The following is an 18,487-nucleotide window of genomic DNA, read 5'->3' as shown; positions in this document are numbered from 1 at the left end:
CTTAAACCAAAAAAAAAGGATTGCTCAACGAAAACTGAACGAAAATCTTTCATCTCTTATTATGTTGTTCACACAGTCGTAGTGATTCCAATCGTTCAAAAACAATTCTAAAATCGTTTCTATAATAATCGATCTGATTGTATGAGTTTTACAAAAAGAAAAAAAAACGTATTTGTGATTGTATTTATCATTACAATCGATCAACCGTAATTGATTTTATGGGGGGGAAAGTTTGTTTCATTTCAATGTAAACACAATCATAATCATGACAATCGATTAACACAAACACAACAGGGCATATAAAATTTCAATTTTCATAATCATAAATAATAATAGCCGTATAACATATCTAATTAATAGGCTATGATACTAATTGATAGAAATATTTAACAGTATAGCCTCAATAATAGATATAATTGTACGACATATTATAATAAGAATATTGCAATAAACATGTATCTGTCATGGTTGAATCCATTTGATTGATTACAGAAGCAATAAACTGAGAAGGCTTCCTATTTTTCATAGAATCTTCCTTTTGAGTTACAATGGCTATCATCTCATCCACTGTCCATTCAACTTTCTGAGTATTATATGAGGTCCTCATAACATCAAATTGGGGAGGTAGAGACTCAAGAACCCTCCATATTAGAGTATTTTCACCAATTTCAACTTTGAGAGTTTTCAACTTATTATAATAGTGGATCAACTTCATAATATGCTCACGCACACCACTAACACCATCATACTTAGTTTTGTCAAACAGAGAGAGATACTCACACTTCTTAGCCTTATCAAAACGGGTGAATTTCTTACCAACAGACTTAACACTGTTTTGTATTTGTAGTTTCGTTTTTTCATGAATTTGGGAATGCATTGTTTTATTATCTTTGAAACTTTTATGTATTTGTAGTTCGTCAGATGATGACACAAAAGAGATAATAGCTACCATAAGAGAGTTGCATTCGGCGATGAAAGAACCACAAGAGGGTTAGAGAGCTATCTCTGATATGCAACAATAACCAGCCGTGAAAACTGAGTCTAGTGTGAAACCTCAATCTGCCGTAGAACCCCAGCCTGTAGTGGAGGTTGTTGTTCATCCCTAACCTATTGTGGAACCCCAACCTCTTGTGGAACCCAAACCTGCTGTGAAATGGCTTTTAAAGAAACTGATGATGTTGGTCGAAGTGTAGAAATATCTGACGAAGAGCTGGAACGGATAGAGATTCTTGTTAAGGTGGAGCATGTTGATGCTGAATTGTATATCCTAGATGAAGTCGAAGAAGAAGCAGGAGATGCTGAGGAAGTTGAGGAAATTGTCGATGACTACCTATTATCAAGAGATAGGTCGAGAAGAATCATCAAACCACCTCAGAGACTTGGGTATGCATATCCTATAGCTTATGCCTTTCGACAACAATTTTTACAAAAAAATCGTTGTCAAAGCCAGCTAAAACCGTTGCCAAAATCCAAAAGAGACTAAAAATGAAACTGCAATATTTATATGAACCAAAAATTTATTTAATACTTCATAATACTCCAATACTACCTCATACTCTACTGCTATTATTAGAATTACATACTAGTTATATGCATAAAATGATAGAAGCAATAACACATTTTTTAAATAAATAAAAAATAATAATTCTCCATTTTTTTTCTTTTTCTTCTCTGTTAATTCAATATTTTCTATAAATTCATATATATTTTCCATGCAGCGTGTACGATTCTTTTGGCACTACTATAATTTTGTGAACATCTAATGGGACAAGTGAAGCCTTTCTTTCTTTTATGTCGTTTTAATAGATGACACTGTACCAAACCTCACTCTCTTAATTTAGTACCACGAGATTTCTCCTTTAAGCTTATCGGAGAATCAATTTTGTGTGGACCACATCTTTTGATTGACGGTGGATACCCCATTTGGACCACCGATTTGGGGCCATGAAAGAAAGAGGAAAGAGGAAGACGAATTTACCTAGCACATCCAAAATTATATCCAACACATTCACAAATTGGATAATAGGATCAAAATACGCTTTAAATAAAAAATAATAATAATTGTTCTAGATTTTTTTTTAATTGTTTGATTCTTTTATTAGTAATATAATAGTATTTAATTATTTAATTTAATTTAACATTATAATTTCTTTCAAATAATAAATTCATTTTTTATAATAAAAATAAATAAAATAACGATATAAAATCTTATCTAAAAAGAGTGTCCGGTAAAAAATATCTATTTTTAAAAATATTTATTTTCATTAAATTTTATAACATTCTCAATTTTTTTTGATGAAATCTTTAACTCTCATCTTAATGATTATTAAGTTAATATAAAAAAAATAGTGCCTAGAAAGTTAAACTTATCCATTAAATTTGTTACATCGGGGGAGAGTCGAGTTCGGGAGCATTGTTAATTTCCGGGACATTCCTTTGAGCAACACCTTTGTGGGAGAGACACCACTTCTCCACCTAAAACCTTAAGGTGATAGGTGAGTGGCTTCTCCCACTTATATATGCTCAAGTCACCACACACATTTCCAATGTGGGACACTTGATTCTCAACACTCCCCCTCAAGTGTGAGTCTTACTACATGTATCCATTGATTCTCTTCAACTACATGTATCCGTTGACTTTCAACTACAAGTTTTAGCCGGTCCTTTTTTCTTGAACCAAAGGCTCATGATACCATTGTTACATCGGGGGGGAGTCGGGTTCGGGAGCATTGTTAATTTCCGGGACATTCCTTTGAGCAACACCTTTGTGGGAGAGACACCACTTCTCCACCTAAAACCTTAAGGTGATAGGTGAGTGGCTTCTCCCACTTATATATGCTCAAGTCACCACACACATTTCCAATGTGGGACTATTATCCACTCTCACACTTGATTCTCAACAAAATTCTCATATTTTATAATTTCATTTTTCTCTACTTTTCACTTAAATATGTCATTTTTAAATGTCTTTTAACATAAAACATACTACCAATTTTTTTCCGCTTTCCTCGATAAAATTAAGGAAAAGATTGATATTATAAAAAAAAATACTCTGATAAATTTATAATATTTTTATATTTAAATTTTAACATTGTAATATAAGTTTTTTTTATTTCTATATATTTCATCAAAAAATATCTCTCAAATAAAAGTAAGATAAAATATATTATGTGAAAGAATAATATCTCTTCCATTTCTTAATTGACTATCATTTTTTCATATTCTTTCTTAACTATTCATTAAATTGTCTATTTCATAAAACTCATCATTTTAAAATTTTAATTCTCACAATTTTTAGTTTTATTTTCTTTCATTCTCATTTTAATAGTAATTGAAATTATAACTAAAACACATTATAATGATGACAATACATGAAAATTAAAAACAAAAATTAAATGAAATAACAAATATTAAATAACAAAAATAAAAAACAAAAGGAATGAAGTAGGAATAAAAGTATTTGATATTTTATATATTTTATTATTTAAGAAAAATATATTTAATAGATTTTTTTTTTATAATTAATAGAGTTACATTTTAATAATCTTTACTTCTTGGTATTTAGTGTAAATTGGTAAAGAAAATACGTGTGATTACCTTAATGACTTATATATTGTTTTATTAGTAATAAAATAAATTTAATTAAGTTCATTAATTTGACTGTTACAAATTATCTCAAATAATTAATTTATCCTACTTCATTTGATTTTTGGTAGTTAGTTTAAATAAGTGAAAATAATCCGCAATTTTTGTTTGTAGATTCAAAATTAATTTAACATGTTAACGGATGAAAATGTATTTTAAAATATTTTTATACTATAGGTATTCATTTAAAGAGTTATCTTTGATAAAAAAATGTTTTTAAATTAAATTTTTAAATTAAATAGTTTGAAAATAAATAAAATAGTAGTTTAATAATTTTTATGATAAAAATTATAAATTTAAATTATTCTATTAATTTTTAAAAATTATAGTTTAAACAATATTTAAATAGTTGAAGTGGATATCTACCCTTATTAGTATTATTTACCAAAAATTACAAGTTTTAATAAATAATAAATTAAATAATTAAAATTTTACATAATAAATAAAATATATTCTAGTTTTTAATAAATGAAAAAATTTATTCAAATATAATATATCATATAATTTTTTTGGATATTTTATAATTTATAAAAAATATATATATTGGTTATCGATAAAATATTTATCAAATTGATATTTTAAATGTTTTTTAATTTTTGTTAAGACTAATGCAATTACATTACAGTGTTTTAAAACTTTTTTTAATCATTAAGCTATTACTATCTTTTTTTCTAATAATTAAAAAAATTAAATGTGTATTATATAAAAATTTGTGCATTAGAATGCCACATTTTTACTCTAACTTTCTCAATTTTTTTTAGAGGTGTTTGCGCTGCAGTTTAAATGATTTTGACCTAAAAAGAAATATGAACCGCAAGAGGAAAAAACGTGTGATTCGGTTGACTTGTAGAAATAATATTGAACCAAGATTTAGTTTTAAAAAATAAATAAATTAAATTATTGAGTCATACATATACCCATATAAATGATAACATAGTTTTGTATTTATTCTTCCATATATTATCTAATAATTACAAAAAACACGCTCGGCTTGTAGGGATTTTATACCCATTTTGAGGAGCTTTACGACCTCCGTAACGTGCTTTGCGGGATTCTTTAAAACTCCCGCAGTTACAATTCCCTTAGTATATATGCGGGGTTCTGGCGAACCGCTGATACCAAACTGCAGGAGTTATATTTCGGAGGTTTTAAACCTCCTCAGTATATAGAGTTAATTTGAGGCGACTCTGAACCCCCTCTATCATAATTTTAATAAGAGTTTTTATTTATTTTTTAACTTTTTTTTTTTGGGATTTGGAACCTCCGCAATAAATGATTAGTTTTATTTTGTATCCTTATTTATTGGTTAATTATTTTGCCAATCAACTATTTTTAAATAATTATATTAAAAAATTTATCTATTTTTTTTTGTTTTATTGAAATTGTTTTACATTTTAGATTATAATATTTGTAATTAAGTATTAAATATAATCATTAGACTACAAAATAAAATAAACAACATAACATCAATGTAGTTAAAATGGAATCATATAAATCAAATTCATGATAACATTTTCAACTTGAACATGATAATAATATGTTGTTTAAAATATTTAGGTGATATTAAATCTCACAATTAAACACAAATTTTGGTCTAACATAAATTTTCATCTAAAGAGTCAACATAACAAAAACATAGAATTGATATTAGTCTTGTTCAATCTCCTTAATAAAACGCACATCAAATGTTTCTACCACCACAAGATCCTCTTGCAATCAACGGCAAATTAGGCTCACTTGGAATATTACTTGACTGAAATTAAAATAAAACAACAATTAATTAGATAAGTCTGCAGAATGTTTGGGAAATAAGTTTGCAAAATACTTTTTACATTGTCAGTATACTATTGGCAGTTCCAATTACCCTATCAATTGTAATAGAACCGAATTATTTTTCATTGACAACAAAAGCCACAATAACTATCATGTGAAATTAAAGATATATTAAGCTTAAGGTTCTTTGAGAGATATACTTAAAACATAATATGCATTAGTTATTTTTATTAATGGAATATTGAAACTAAAAGATAAAAATTAGAACTTACATTTGAGAAACTCAAAATGTCAGCCACTTGATCAAGAATCTTTCCTTCTTTCATCATAGCATATGCTTTAAATGTTGTCATGTTATTTTGAACTTGAGATTCCAAGTTCATGTACTTCTTTGGCCAAAAGTTAGATGATAATGCAGTAACACTTGTTGAAGAATTACTCAAATTTGAAAGTCTAACTCTATTATTTCTAACTGTATTAGTAGGAGCTGCACCCATACCCATACTTCTCACTCTTTCAGAATTCGGGCCCAAGAACTCTACCGACAACATCATTAGGAGATATTTGAGATTCATCAAATATTGCTTTGTGTCAAAGCCACTTCAATTTGTTCCTATCAATATACAAGATCATCATTTTAAAACAATCACAGCAGACTTAATGATAAAAATTATTGGTTTTGCAAAAACAAACACAATAGAATTATATCATTATATTAAATGGTTAAATAAGTTTTTGGTCCCTATAAATATTGCAGTTTTCATTTTTAGTCCCTCCCTGCCTTTAGGCAACGGTTTTTACAAACAAAAAAAAACTATTGCCAAAACCAGCTAAAATTGTTGCCAAAACCCAGTGGGACTAAAAATGAAACTGCAATATTTGTAGGGACCAAAAATTTATTTAATCCTATTAAAAACAATCACAATAGCCGTTGTCTATCATGAACAGAAGCCATTTCCTATCATAAACCTATCACGAACCTATTAAAAACAGTAGCCATTGCCTATCATGAATAGAAGCCATTGCTTATTATAAACCTATCATGAACCTATTAAAAATAGAAGATATTGCCTATCATGAACCAACTATTGTCATTGTCTATCATTTCCTATCATGAACCAATACAAACAATTAGAAATTAAAGAGTTTTTAAAGATCTAATAGCCATTGCCTATCATGAACCAATTATTAAACTTTCAAATTGTAATTTAGAAAGTCAAGCGTAGAACTCATCATGAACTTACCACAATATTCTTTTCTGCATCATTTACAAACGACCTGTCTTTTTTTTTTTATGGGTTTCAATGTATAATTTTCCACGACTAGGTTGTTGTCCGGTTTCCAAAAACTAAAGAAGAAAGTAAGTTAAAATAGATAGTAAATCATATCAAATAGTAGAACATACAAAGTTAATTTGTAAAAATACTATTTCATGTCTTTTTCTCGAAAGAGGTTTAGAACCACCGGTATGAGAAATCACTTGCTTGCTACAATTTTGTCTATTTTTGCGACAACGCTCCTATAAAAAATGAATGCAACTTAATTTATTAATAATATAATTAAAATACAACAATAAATAAATAAAAGTAACTAAAATTTACCATTGTTTCCGGTTTCAAACGATAATTAACAAAATGAGCCCATTGAGTTGGGTCTACACCAACTGGAATACTACTTATGACTTCATCTTAGGTTTGAGATGAATCGTAAAATCTAGTCCACAAACTTTGTCTATGTGCAACCCACTTTTTTGAAATGCTAAGTTTGCAATATATCTTTGTCATGGCTTCAATAGTGTTAAATTGAAATCGAGGCTTCAAAAGTAAACAAAGTCAAACTTTAGGCACTTAAATATGAAAAGTCCAATATAAAGTAGGGGTGAACGAAAATTTAGAATCTAACCGGAATCGAAATGTGCTTAATCTGAAATCAATGCCAAAAAAAATTAAAACTAATGAACCCTAAATTCCCAAATCAAACCTCCAATATATATCTCATTGAAATTGAATCCTCATATTATTCTATAATGTTTTAATTGAAATAGGGAAGGGAAACACTGTATTTATAGGAAGGTTTAGCAAACAAAAGTTTAAAGATTGAGACAAATCCTAATAAAGCAAAGAGAGAATAAAGAAAAATAAACTAACCTTAGTGAAGAAGAAGACCGTAGAGTAATCGGAGATTGTTTTCGGCAACAGACAATGGTGTAGTGACAACGGAAGTGAGCACAATCAATATTGTCTTGTGAGAAGCAAGTGAGAGAAGGCAGCTGTGTTGTGAGAAGCGGTGGACTTCTTTAACCGAAGAGTCTCTTTGGTTCTTTTTTAATTCTATACAATTATTTATGTGTTATATGATTAATGCTCTGTTTGGTAAAACTAGCTGGTAGCTGGTAGCTAATGACTTGTAGCTGATAGCTGGTAGCTGATAGATAGGGGTGGAAATAGGCCATACCGATTACAGGGGCTTACAGGATAGCCTATATAGGCTCAGACGAGGCCATACAGTATTTTTAAATAGAAAAGACATAAGCTTTTTTATAAACCTATTTAGTTAAAAAGGCTAGGCCTCATGCTGTAAAAAAAACTTTAAGTCTATCCGACCGGCCTATTTAAATAAATATGAATACTTTTTTTTATTATCATTATATTATGTATTGTATTTTGAATTAAAATACATTAATGAAACTTGGTTATCTTGAAGAACTTATGAAAATAAGATGAGAACACTTGATGAACATTGTTCTCGTAAGTTCTTTTAGTTAGTTAGTCTATTTAAGCATTATTTTAATTGCTTATTTACATATGTATAAAACAAATAGGCTTTTATGTAGGCTAACAGGCTAACCAAACCTTCGAAAAGGTCAGACTCATGCTTAAAAAATAAGTCTACGACAGGCTAGAGGTCAGGCTTAGGCTTTAGTTTTTTTGACAGGCCAGACTTAGGCTTGGCAAAGCCTAGCTCGGCCCAGCCTATTTCCACCCATACTGATAGATGATAAGTTAATTTGAGTGTTTGGTAAATTAGCTGTTATATAAATATAAAATGACATAAAAGGACATTCTTAATTAAGAAATTGATAGTCTCATTATATTATTGTATTATATAATTAAATTAATTTTTATAAAATAAAAATATATATATTAACAAACACATGCAAAAAAAATTTATATATATATATATATATATATATATATATATATTGAAATAAAAAATAATATCAAAATATATCAAACAATTATATATAAATATTTAAATGAACTTATATAATAATATTTATATAAATTTAATAAGATATATAAAATAACATCATTACGATTTTGAATTCAATCATGTTAATCTAAAATAATAATAATAAAAATAATTTTATTGTCTATTTTACAGTTAAACTTCAATATTATTACGAATCTTCGTCGTCTTAATAATTTTTTAATGTTTCACAAATTTAGAAATTAGCAATATTATCTCTAAATTCATTACAAAGTATATAATTTTAATATTGTTAAAAAATATTAAATATTTCATTTTTTTTAATCGACACGAAAAATAATAAGGGTATAGATGAAATAAAAAGTCACAAGCTAAAAGCTCAAAAGCTAATTTAAGTAGCTTTTGAAAGAAAAAAAAAACTAAAAGCTAGTAAAAAAACTACAAGCTAAAAGCTAACTGACAGTAACCAAACAGAGCTTTTTTCTTAATATGAGCTGAAAAGCTAAAAGCTCTTTTTCTAGCTTTTTTGTTATATGTATTATTATAATCAATAATTAATGTAAATTAAAAACAAAATAAAGTATATCGTGCCACTTTGTTTTCGTGAAATAAATATGCGCCAAAATGTTTATCAAAAAAGCATAGAAGACTAAAAGTTAGAGTAAAAAATGTACCAAGATTATGGGAGTTTGAAACCCCCACAAATTAGTCTATTGTTTTTCTCACAAATTATAGAATATCAATTTTTGTTCCAATTTGAGGGAGTTTTAAAACACCCTGCAAATTAACCGCCGCAATTTAGCACGTTTTTTGTCGTGTAACAACAAAATTCTTTATATTTGGACAACAACTTTATATTTAATATACAAAAAATTAGATTAGAGAAAAGTAAAATAAAAAATAAAAAATAGTAGCATAAAACAGTATCAAAAACATTATAATAAAGCAGAAAAAACTAATGAGATAAAATATTAGAAAAGATGAAAAAGAAAGAACAAAAGAGATGAGAAATTCCTAAAGCTGTCATCAGAAAAAACTAATGAGATAAAATATTAGAAAAGATGAAAAAGAAATTCCAAAAGAGATGAAAAAAAAGAAAAACTAATGTGATTTGCAGGAAAAGCACGGTTGCTTGGGATGACATCTGCAAGCCGACCAAGCAAGGGGGCCTTGGTATCATTGATCTAGAAGTGTGGAATAATTGTGCGATGCTTAGGCTTTTGTGGAACTTATGCAAGAAAAGTGATTCTCTTTGGGTAAAGTGGATCCATGTCTACTATCTCAAGAGGAAAGGCATTATGGATGTAAAGGTGATGAGCAATAGTACGTGGATTATGAGGAAGGTGCTGGGTCAACGTGAGTATATTGCGCAGAAACCAATTGCTTGGAACTCCTTCTTAAATGCTGATAAATTCCATATGAAGGAGGCATATAAAAGTATGATAACCGGTGATCGTTGGAGCTGTTTTGAGCTTTATCAAAACAATAAGGCTCGGCCTAGAGCTAAATTCGTCTTCTGGCTTGCATGTAAGCAGCGTTTGGCTACTAAAAGCCGGTTGGTAAGGCTTGGTTTGCTGAACAATAATGAATGTGTGTTCTGTAAAAAGGAGGAGACAATTCAACATGTTTTGTTTGAATGTGATAAGATACACATAATTTGGAAGAATATCCTTCAGTGGCTACATGTTAGTCATTCCCCTGAGAGTTGGGACAAAGAGCTTATTTGGATCACTGATATTTGCAAAGGTAAAGGGTGGAAGGCAGACCTGTACAAGCTAACTAAGGCTGAAGCCATTTATGGCATATGGTTGTTTCGCACCAATGCGTGCTTTGGCAAAGTCATGGATAGGAACAAGGTCACTCAGGACATTATTGACAAAATAATATATCGTGGTTGGATTTCCCCTAGGCTCAAGCCCCATATTATTAGTTTAATGTTAAACTAGGCTTTCTATGTTTTTTGGCTTCTTGATGGCTGGATCCGAGTGATCGCCTTGTATTGCCTGTGTTTTTTGGAATAAAATCTCTATATATTCTTTCCAAAAAAAAAAAGATGAGAAATTAGAGAACGATAGTCGAGAGGTGCGTTAAAAATGTAATTGAGAAAGAACAATAGAATAAAAATGAGAAGACGACAAATATCATAAGAGATGTGAGATTAGAGAAGAAGAGACGAGAAGTAGATGACAAAGAAGATGAAAAGAAGGTTCGATACTTTTATGAGATATTTGAGAAGACTTAAATTTGAATATTCAGTGTAAAGAAAAAAAATTGTTGGTAATCTTAAAACTAAAGCATAATAGGTTTGAGTTTTTGTTGGATATGGGTTAAGTTAAGTATGAGTTGTAACATAATACGGTTTGTAAAATACAAACTGCAAACCGAATCAAATTGCGCAGTTTTGTTGAAAAGATGGCTCAACCACATCTAAATTAGATGCAGTTTTTTGCAATTTTCAATTTGATTAAGTTCGACTATCAATTTTTATTGGACCAGTTCGATGTTGAACTCTCCATTATTCATCATTATTCATATAATTGGAATATTACCCACTTATACTAACATTACATCAGGAATAAAGAAAATAACAACACTCACATTTACCCATAAAAATATGGTCCTAACAAATGGGACTTCATTAACATAATAAAAACAGCAACTATAGTGAAATTGATTTGGTTATCAACAATTCTTAATCACTACCAAAAGCCAACTCACCTAAAATAATTGTGATTTGTTGCAGTTAAATTTTTTTTACCATCAGACATTGGCTGTCAACGGATCAAGACCAAACGATCCAAATATATATTCAATTTTTTCAAAAGAGCTTATTGCAGGGAATTCAATTTCCCGACCAAACACTCCCTTGGTCATGGTCCCAAAGAGAAAAGACTCTTGTTACAACCGTGTGAGTTATGAATATTTGCCGTGATTTTCCTCCAAACGCGTGGTTAGTGAAAAACAAATAATTCAAACTGTTTAAGTGTTCATCGTCACACACAAAAAGTCTTCACGTCTTTTGTATGTTACTTTCTTGGAAGTTTTTTTCAACTTTCATGGAATTTTGGTCGAAAATATGCTATAACTTCATCACACAAACTAACGCGTCCTATTAGTGCACTTCATCATCATATAAATAAGCCATTTTAGCATCAATTTATTCACATCAATTCTTATCACTTTTACTTGAGAGAATAATAGAATATCATTCTGAGATTTAGTAAAAGCGTAATTTTTGGGATGGTATCGGGTAAGCAAGCTCGTAAGGATCACAAAGGAAGTAGTAATAAAATTCCTAGTCTTGGGTCGAAACGGAATCATGGTGTTACAAAACAAGCATCAAATAGGTATATTATATTCTTACTTTTTTGGTGTTTGTTTGGTTTGTAATGTAATCACTTTTAATTTAATCTTCTCCATTATTATGTGCAGTAGCCTTAAATATAGGATTAAAAGGATGAATGCTCATGATTCACTCCTCATGAAATCTTTCATTCGAGGAGTGGTAAAATATGAGGTTGAAAGAAAATTCCAAGAGCTCTTAATTTCAAGGTTTGTTTTTCATTTCAAAACTATCAACATACATCAGGGCTTCGGGTTGGAATAAGTTGGGTCGAGCTAGGGTTTTCCCAGTTTAAGTCTGACCTCCTAAAGAAATCAATTTCCCATGACTTAGTGAATATGTGTAAGCTAAGTCATAGGCCCCTGATAGTAGGGCTGGAAATGAGTCGAGTCGAGTCGAACTCGCCTCAGCTCAGTTTGACTCGTTAAGAATTGGTCGAGTTCGAGTTCGAGTTCGAGTTCGAGTTCATGACGAACTTTTTTTTCAGCTCAAACTCGACTCGTTAAGAATTGGCCGAGTTTGAATTCGAGTTCGAGTCTATCTCGAACTTTTTTCCAGGTCAAACTCGACTTGTTAGAAGTTCACGACCATCTCGATTCAACTCGTTAGGTTTATCTTGTTAGGTTCAACTCGCTTATTTCACGAACTTAAAAGTAATTTTTTAAAGTCTATTTATATATATATATATATATATATATATATATATATATATATATATATATATATATATATATATTTGACATTTAAAATTAATATTTTTTAAATAAAAAATATAGAAATAAAATTAAAGTTATAAGATTGGAATTCATACGATGTTAATTTTATTTGCATAATTATTTGTAGAAATATTTTGCTCACTAGTGAATATAAATTATCAATTAAAACCGTTAGATTAAAATAAAATATGATACCAAGATTTAGAGAAAATATTTAAACCTACTCTTAAATACAATATAATTTATCTCATATATAATCGAGTTGACTCATGAACCTAACGAGTCGAGCTATGTATAGTTCAAGTTCAGCTCATTTAGTTAACGAACTTAGTTTTTAGCTCATACTCAGCTCATTTGGTTCATGAACCTAGTTCAACGATTTAATTTTCGAATCGAGTTTCCAACTATTTTCGAGTTAGTTTGGTTCATTGCCAGCCCTACCTGATAGTTAGACTTGACTATTCTCACTCTTCCAGTATTATAGTTTTAGTATATATCTAATGTGTTTCTTTATTGATGCAGAGAAAAGATTTATGAAGGTGGAAAATCTGGAGCTAGAGCCTTAGAGTTGCGTTTTATTAATAATAATAAGTTGCCAAATACGACTTTTACTAAAACCAATATAATTTCAAAGGATGAAGCACTTCAAGTTGCATTATTTGATGTTAGATCTAAGTCAATAGTCAATGAGGGTCCCTTGTCTTCAATAAAGATAGAGATTTGTCCCATCAAGGGTGATTTTGAATCTTGTGATGATGAAGATTGGACTGAAGCTGAGTTCAGTGATAATATATTGCATGAAAGAGAGAATAAAGAGCCATTGTTGGTTGGAGATAGGTTTGTTACTCTTGAAAATGGAGTTGCTTCTATTTCTAAAATCATGTTCACTGATAATTCTGGATGGGTGAGAGGCAAAAAGTTCAGTTTGGGAGCAAAAGCTATGAAAAATGGAGAGAATATTAAGGAAGGTAGAAGTCAAGCTTTTAGGGTCAAAGATATCAGAGGAGAAGGTGAGTTTTATTAATTGTTGTTCACTTCTGTTTTTTTTTTGTTGCTGAGTTTTTAATATGTCTTTTGATTTGGTCATTGAAGCTTACAAGAAACATTATCCTCCATTCTTGAACGATGATGTGTGGCGTTTGAAGCTAATTGCTGAAAATGGACCATTCCACGACCGACTCCGTAGCAACGGAATTCATACTGTTAAGGATCTCTTGAGGTTACTGATAGTCAATGAATCTTCATTACGTGAGGTAAATGATTGTTTCTTTTCAACTTCATGAGATAAGAGAAAAATAGTGAAATCTTCGCGTATACTAGAGACGCTAATTGAATGTTTTTCTGTTGAGATGTAGAAATTTGGACAAATTCAGAAGAAGTGCTGGTTAGCGATTGTTGAACATGCCCGATCGTGTGTGGTAGATGATTATAAGCTTTACAGCTATGAGATAATTGGACAACCAATACTGCTTCTGTTCAATGTGATCTATGAACTTGTTGGTGTGACATTTGATTCACGAGAGTTTTATTCACCAGATGATCTCACACTCACACCCAACCAGAAGGTATACATACTGTTAGATAATACGTAATGAGTCTTTTGTTATAGTTCAAAATATATTGTGAAATAGGTTTGAAGGAAAATATAGTGAATATGTTTCTTCTTTTTTTACAGAATTTGGTAGAAATTGTGAAGCAAGATGCATACAAAAACATTGGAAATTTAAGAGCAGTTGATGAGGGTATATTGAACTCCATAAGCTTAGAAGCATGTATAAAATCAACACAAGAACAAGATCTGCAACATCTTGAAATCTCTGTAGCAAATGTTAATGATGGAATGCAAAATGTTCAAATCAATGTTGTTGATCCAGTGGCAGACATTAGAGAAATACCACAAAACAGTTGTGATGTTTTACATGATTATTTTGATGGAGCTGAGTGTAGCGCTTTTGTTGATTTACTCAATTTTGATATGGATATGTCCAACAGTGAGAAACCAAAAGCCATGTGGTGTAAGATTCGTGCTGTTGTGAAATGGGGAATATCAGTGAGAAGAGTTGCAGCTGCCAGGAGAAATGAACATTTGTTTTATTATGACTATTAGACTTTTGTTTTATTTAAACATTTGTCTTTTTATAAGGTTTATGATATTGTTTTCTAAGTTGTTCAATTTCAATAGAATGAAGAGACATGCAAGATCATAAGAGTCCTTAATATAGTGTTAAAATAAGAGTCTGTAAAATAGTTTTATGCATACTATCTATCATCATTCAAACTTACTATGTTTATGTAATATTGAACAAACATATACCAATGTGATGATTATTCTTAGTTGTTGTCAAGTGGAGTCTTGTGTAAATATAGGCACACTACAATTAACAAGAACATTGGAGTAACAAAAATAAAAGTGTTGCTAGTGAAGGGAACGTGGCATGATTGATTTCATCATACAAAGACCAAAAGAATGTAATACAACGTTAGAGTATAAGAATCTGATTGAATCTAATTAAAGACCATTGAGATGCAGGGCTTTGAATTATGAAATCGTTAATTGTTTGGGCCTGGCCCAAAGGCTTGGAATCGCTGAATAAATTTTAACTTGAAGGAGAGCCACCATCACGAACACCCGCAGCGGCCGCCTTGACTTCCTCGACCCGTGTCCGCTTCACGGCCACCTTGGTAGCCGCTTTGTTCTTTGCTCTCATCTTTACGACTTTGTCATGCAAGTCGGCCATTTGTCCTGCAAAACGAAAGGAGTTAGTACCGGAGAGGTATTATTCAAACATAAAATAATTTCCTCACCAAGCAAGATCATCGCGTCCCCGTAACCCCCGCACTCGAGGACAGCTTTGGTGTTGATATACCGAGGCTCCAGCATAGGACCTCCATCTTCTTCGAATAAGGGTCCCCGTTGGGATAGGTGCACACTGCCGGCCTGAACCCGTCCACGAAGGAGACGAGCCGCTGATACCCCCCTGTATCGCGCTCGTTGAGATCCTCATCCCGGAAGATATAGTAGTCAGTCCCACGCTCGAAGTGGTCAGGCTGCCACTCCAACGGGAACCGAGCAGATGGACCCACCTTCCTCACCCCGTCCTCAATATACTCGCGGTCCTCGAACAAGTGGTCTTCGGCCTCAGGAGTAAGTGGTTTGACCATAAAATATCGACCCTTGAAATGCTTGATGGAGTCCTGATAGATGGAAAACAGCTTCTTCGGCTGCTTAAAGGACACCCAACTCCATTTGCCATCCGAGTCGCGCAACCTCTGCAGATGAAACACTCTGAAGAATAGGGGCAGAGTCGCTTCGACCTTCAAGAATCCACATACAATTTCGAAGGCCCTTAGAAACGCAAAAGCGTTGGGATGAAGCTGAGACGGACACAAACGCAACCACCCGAAAACGCTCCGCTGCAGATGAGTGAAGGGGAGCCTAAGACCGACCTCCTTAAAGACGAACTCATACATAGCGAAACGAGGACCAGGGAATTGCGAGCAGATCCTCTGATGAGACTTAGGCACGAAGGCGCCCCAGGAAGGCTCCTCGTTCGAGTCAAGATCCTCAATGACATTAAAGGCTTCCTTAGGACGCGTCGAGAAACGCGACGCGATCGTCCTCGGAGCGACGGCTACCCATTCCTCAAGTTCCCTCGGTGAGGTCTCGACGATGGGAATTCCCTCGTCCTGCGAGCAACCAATAGCTTCATCCCCGTCTGGTATGTCGAAGACGACGTCGTCTTTGTTTTCGTCCGCCATTTACCTGAAAAGCAGAGGAAACAGTGAATTCGACTTGTCAAATCCACCCTTCCACCGCAAGTCAAGTGAAAGGGCGAGGAAAGAAGACGAGGAAAGAATCCTGCCTACCGGCGAACTACATTAGAAAGAGATGCTCGCAAGATAAAGTAACCGTAACCAACGATGCTCGGCAAACGCATCTAGCTCTCCAGCAAACACGTACCCTAATCGAGGCATGCAACCTCTTTCGCCCATCGCATTCAACCTCTCCTCAACTAATCCTAAGGCTAGACGTCTCACTCAACTGTTCTTGCCCGGCTTACTCAAGTCTCACTCGGCAAACACATGAGAAAGAATAACGATCTCCTAAACTTACTCGACACACTCATCAACCTTGTTCGCTACACTCATCAATCTTGCCCGCCGCGCTCAAAGCCAGAACATAAAACTTAAATAAACACAAGGAGAGGACGAGGAACTTACTTGAAGAAGCGGAGGAGAGATGCACGAGACGAAGAAGAGAGCTGTGAGCGAGTCTTGGAAGTTTTCAAAATCCTAAGTGACAAATGAATGATCTTCTCACTCCTTATATAGAGGGAGAAGACCAAAGGGTGTCATGATGGCCTAGGCAGCCTAGGAGGCGCCATCATTGCCTACACCCCCAAGGCGGCTCTAACCATGGAAAGGCGCCACGTGTCGTAAAGTATCCTAGAAAACCCAAACAACGCAGTCAGCATTTATGCCTAAAACGGCGTTGCAATGATGGCAGTCTCAACAGCCGCCACCTGTCAGTCACACTCTGACATGAGGCAACCGAAACGTGTCGAGTGGAAACCAAAGGGACAGCCGCCTCCCCGGCCAGTTTCCGAGAACGCGAGCTGATCACCCTCTGTCCTTATACCCAGCAGCAACTCCTCTCCCCACCGGCCTAAGCGTACGAGGAGAGCCCAGTTGACAACAAACGTTCGTACCCTCGCTCGGCCAGCCTCTTGGTTAAAGTCATCACTCTCACAAGACTAATGACTTGGGGGGCTCCTGTTCTGGACTGGGCCAAGCAGGCCCAACTCTTCCCACCAGCCGAGCAGGCCCAAAGCGTTTGGGCCCATTTACTTGGTAGCCGTTACGGATTGACCAGACGCGAAGACCACGCGTCACACTTCAGCGAAGGATCCGATCAACCTCCTCCGGATCCTACGCCGCGCTCATCCAGAACGTGGGTCACCTGCTGACTCAGCCCTAGCACAAGGACGTTCTGGCAGTTTCCTAGCACGTGGGCCTCCAATTGGATTTGGCCCAATTAGGAAACCTTGGCACAGCGCTGGGGGCTATAAATACCCTCTTTCACTAGAAGGTCAGGTATCATATTCTTCACTTTTTAAACCTTCATTCTCTGATAGCTACTGACTTTAGCATCGGAGGACCTTGCAGGTACCCCCCCATCTTGCTCTTCAAGCCAGATTCTGCCGCCTTGACGATTCTTCTGATCAGGTACGATCATAAACTATTTAGTTTTTTATAGTAAACAACCTCGTTCAATATAGTTAGTGAAGCACATCATTATGCAAAAATAGTTATAGAATTGAACCAAAACTAAAATAAAAAAGGCTTAAAACAAGTTAATTTAATTTAATTTTTTTTTTGAAAAATAGCTTAGTTCAATTCTTTGATAAACAGTTCGGTTTTGGAAAAATTATCTTCTAACGGTTTGATACAATTTGGAATTTTGAAACTGTATACTAAACCAATAATTTTGATTTACGTAATTTTCATTTACTTTAGTTCTTAGTAAATTAAAACCGTTCAATTCAATTCGGATAAAATTTAGAATAATTTGATTCGATTCGGTTCAATTTTTCTCATATTAATTTTTGTGCTAGCTTACTCAAAAGAACAAATTTTTCATTCCAATATCAATCTAAAAGTACTATTTTTATTAGTGACAAAAATATTATGAATGGTGAAAAAGAGTGAAAAAAGGAGGTGTTAATAATATAAGTTTTAGCTTGGTGCATATGTGTACACATAGGCCCAATAATAAACAAAGTTCCTCACTTATCTCTCT

General features: G+C 32.9%; 2 protein-coding genes across 4 annotated transcripts; one reads left to right on the top strand and one right to left on the bottom strand.

Moving 5' to 3' along the window:
• Positions 1–5,170: 5,170 nt before the first annotated feature.
• Positions 5,171–6,095, bottom strand: LOC131612790 (uncharacterized). Its single transcript, XM_058884536.1, has 2 exons — positions 5,691–6,095; positions 5,171–5,398 (listed from the first exon to the last, which is right to left on the bottom strand). Exons 1-2 carry the CDS (start codon positions 5,991–5,993, stop codon positions 5,327–5,329), a joined length of 375 nt encoding a protein of 124 aa, XP_058740519.1. The 5' UTR covers positions 5,994–6,095; the 3' UTR covers positions 5,171–5,326.
• Positions 6,096–11,468: 5,373 nt separating this feature from the next.
• LOC131612789 (calmodulin-binding protein 60 B-like) lies at positions 11,469–15,123 on the top strand. Of its 3 annotated transcripts, none has more exons than XM_058884534.1 (6): positions 11,469–11,975; positions 12,076–12,180; positions 13,210–13,697; positions 13,780–13,940; positions 14,043–14,252; positions 14,363–15,123. In XM_058884534.1, exons 1-6 carry the CDS (start codon positions 11,869–11,871, stop codon positions 14,792–14,794), a joined length of 1,503 nt encoding a protein of 500 aa, XP_058740517.1. In that variant the 5' UTR covers positions 11,469–11,868; the 3' UTR covers positions 14,795–15,123. The 3 variants fall into 3 exon arrangements, with proteins under 3 accessions (XP_058740517.1, XP_058740516.1, XP_058740515.1); XM_058884533.1 differs by having other exon boundaries at positions 12,064–12,180; positions 14,363–15,122; XM_058884532.1 differs by having other exon boundaries at positions 12,061–12,180; positions 14,363–15,119.
• The last annotated feature ends 3,364 nt before the right edge of the window (positions 15,124–18,487 follow it).

The sequence above is a fragment of the Vicia villosa genome, linkage group LG6 (genome assembly GCF_029867415.1).
Source record: "Vicia villosa cultivar HV-30 ecotype Madison, WI linkage group LG6, Vvil1.0, whole genome shotgun sequence".
In the NCBI taxonomy this organism is placed as follows: domain Eukaryota; kingdom Viridiplantae; phylum Streptophyta; class Magnoliopsida; order Fabales; family Fabaceae; genus Vicia; species Vicia villosa.
This window is presented reverse-complemented; position numbering and strand designations above follow the sequence as displayed.

What these genes read in the sequence shown, in the direction of transcription:
- LOC131612790 (XM_058884536.1), bottom strand. Translation starts at nt 5,993, where the DNA reads ATGAATCTCAAATATCTCCTAATGATGTTGTCGGTAGAGTTCTTGGGC. An exon ending in ACATTTTGAGTTTCTCAAAT is followed by an intron (nt 5,399 to 5,690) that starts GTAAGTTCTAAT and finishes TTTTAATTTCAG; the next exon opens with TCAAGTAATATTCCAAGTGA.
- LOC131612789 (XM_058884532.1), top strand. Translation starts at nt 11,869, where the DNA reads ATGGTATCGGGTAAGCAAGCTCGTAAGGATCACAAAGGAAGTAGTAAT. An exon ending in CAAAGATATCAGAGGAGAAG is followed by an intron (nt 13,698 to 13,779) that starts GTGAGTTTTATT and finishes TGGTCATTGAAG; the next exon opens with CTTACAAGAAACATTATCCT. An exon ending in CACTCACACCCAACCAGAAG is followed by an intron (nt 14,253 to 14,362) that starts GTATACATACTG and finishes CTTTTTTTACAG; the next exon opens with AATTTGGTAGAAATTGTGAA.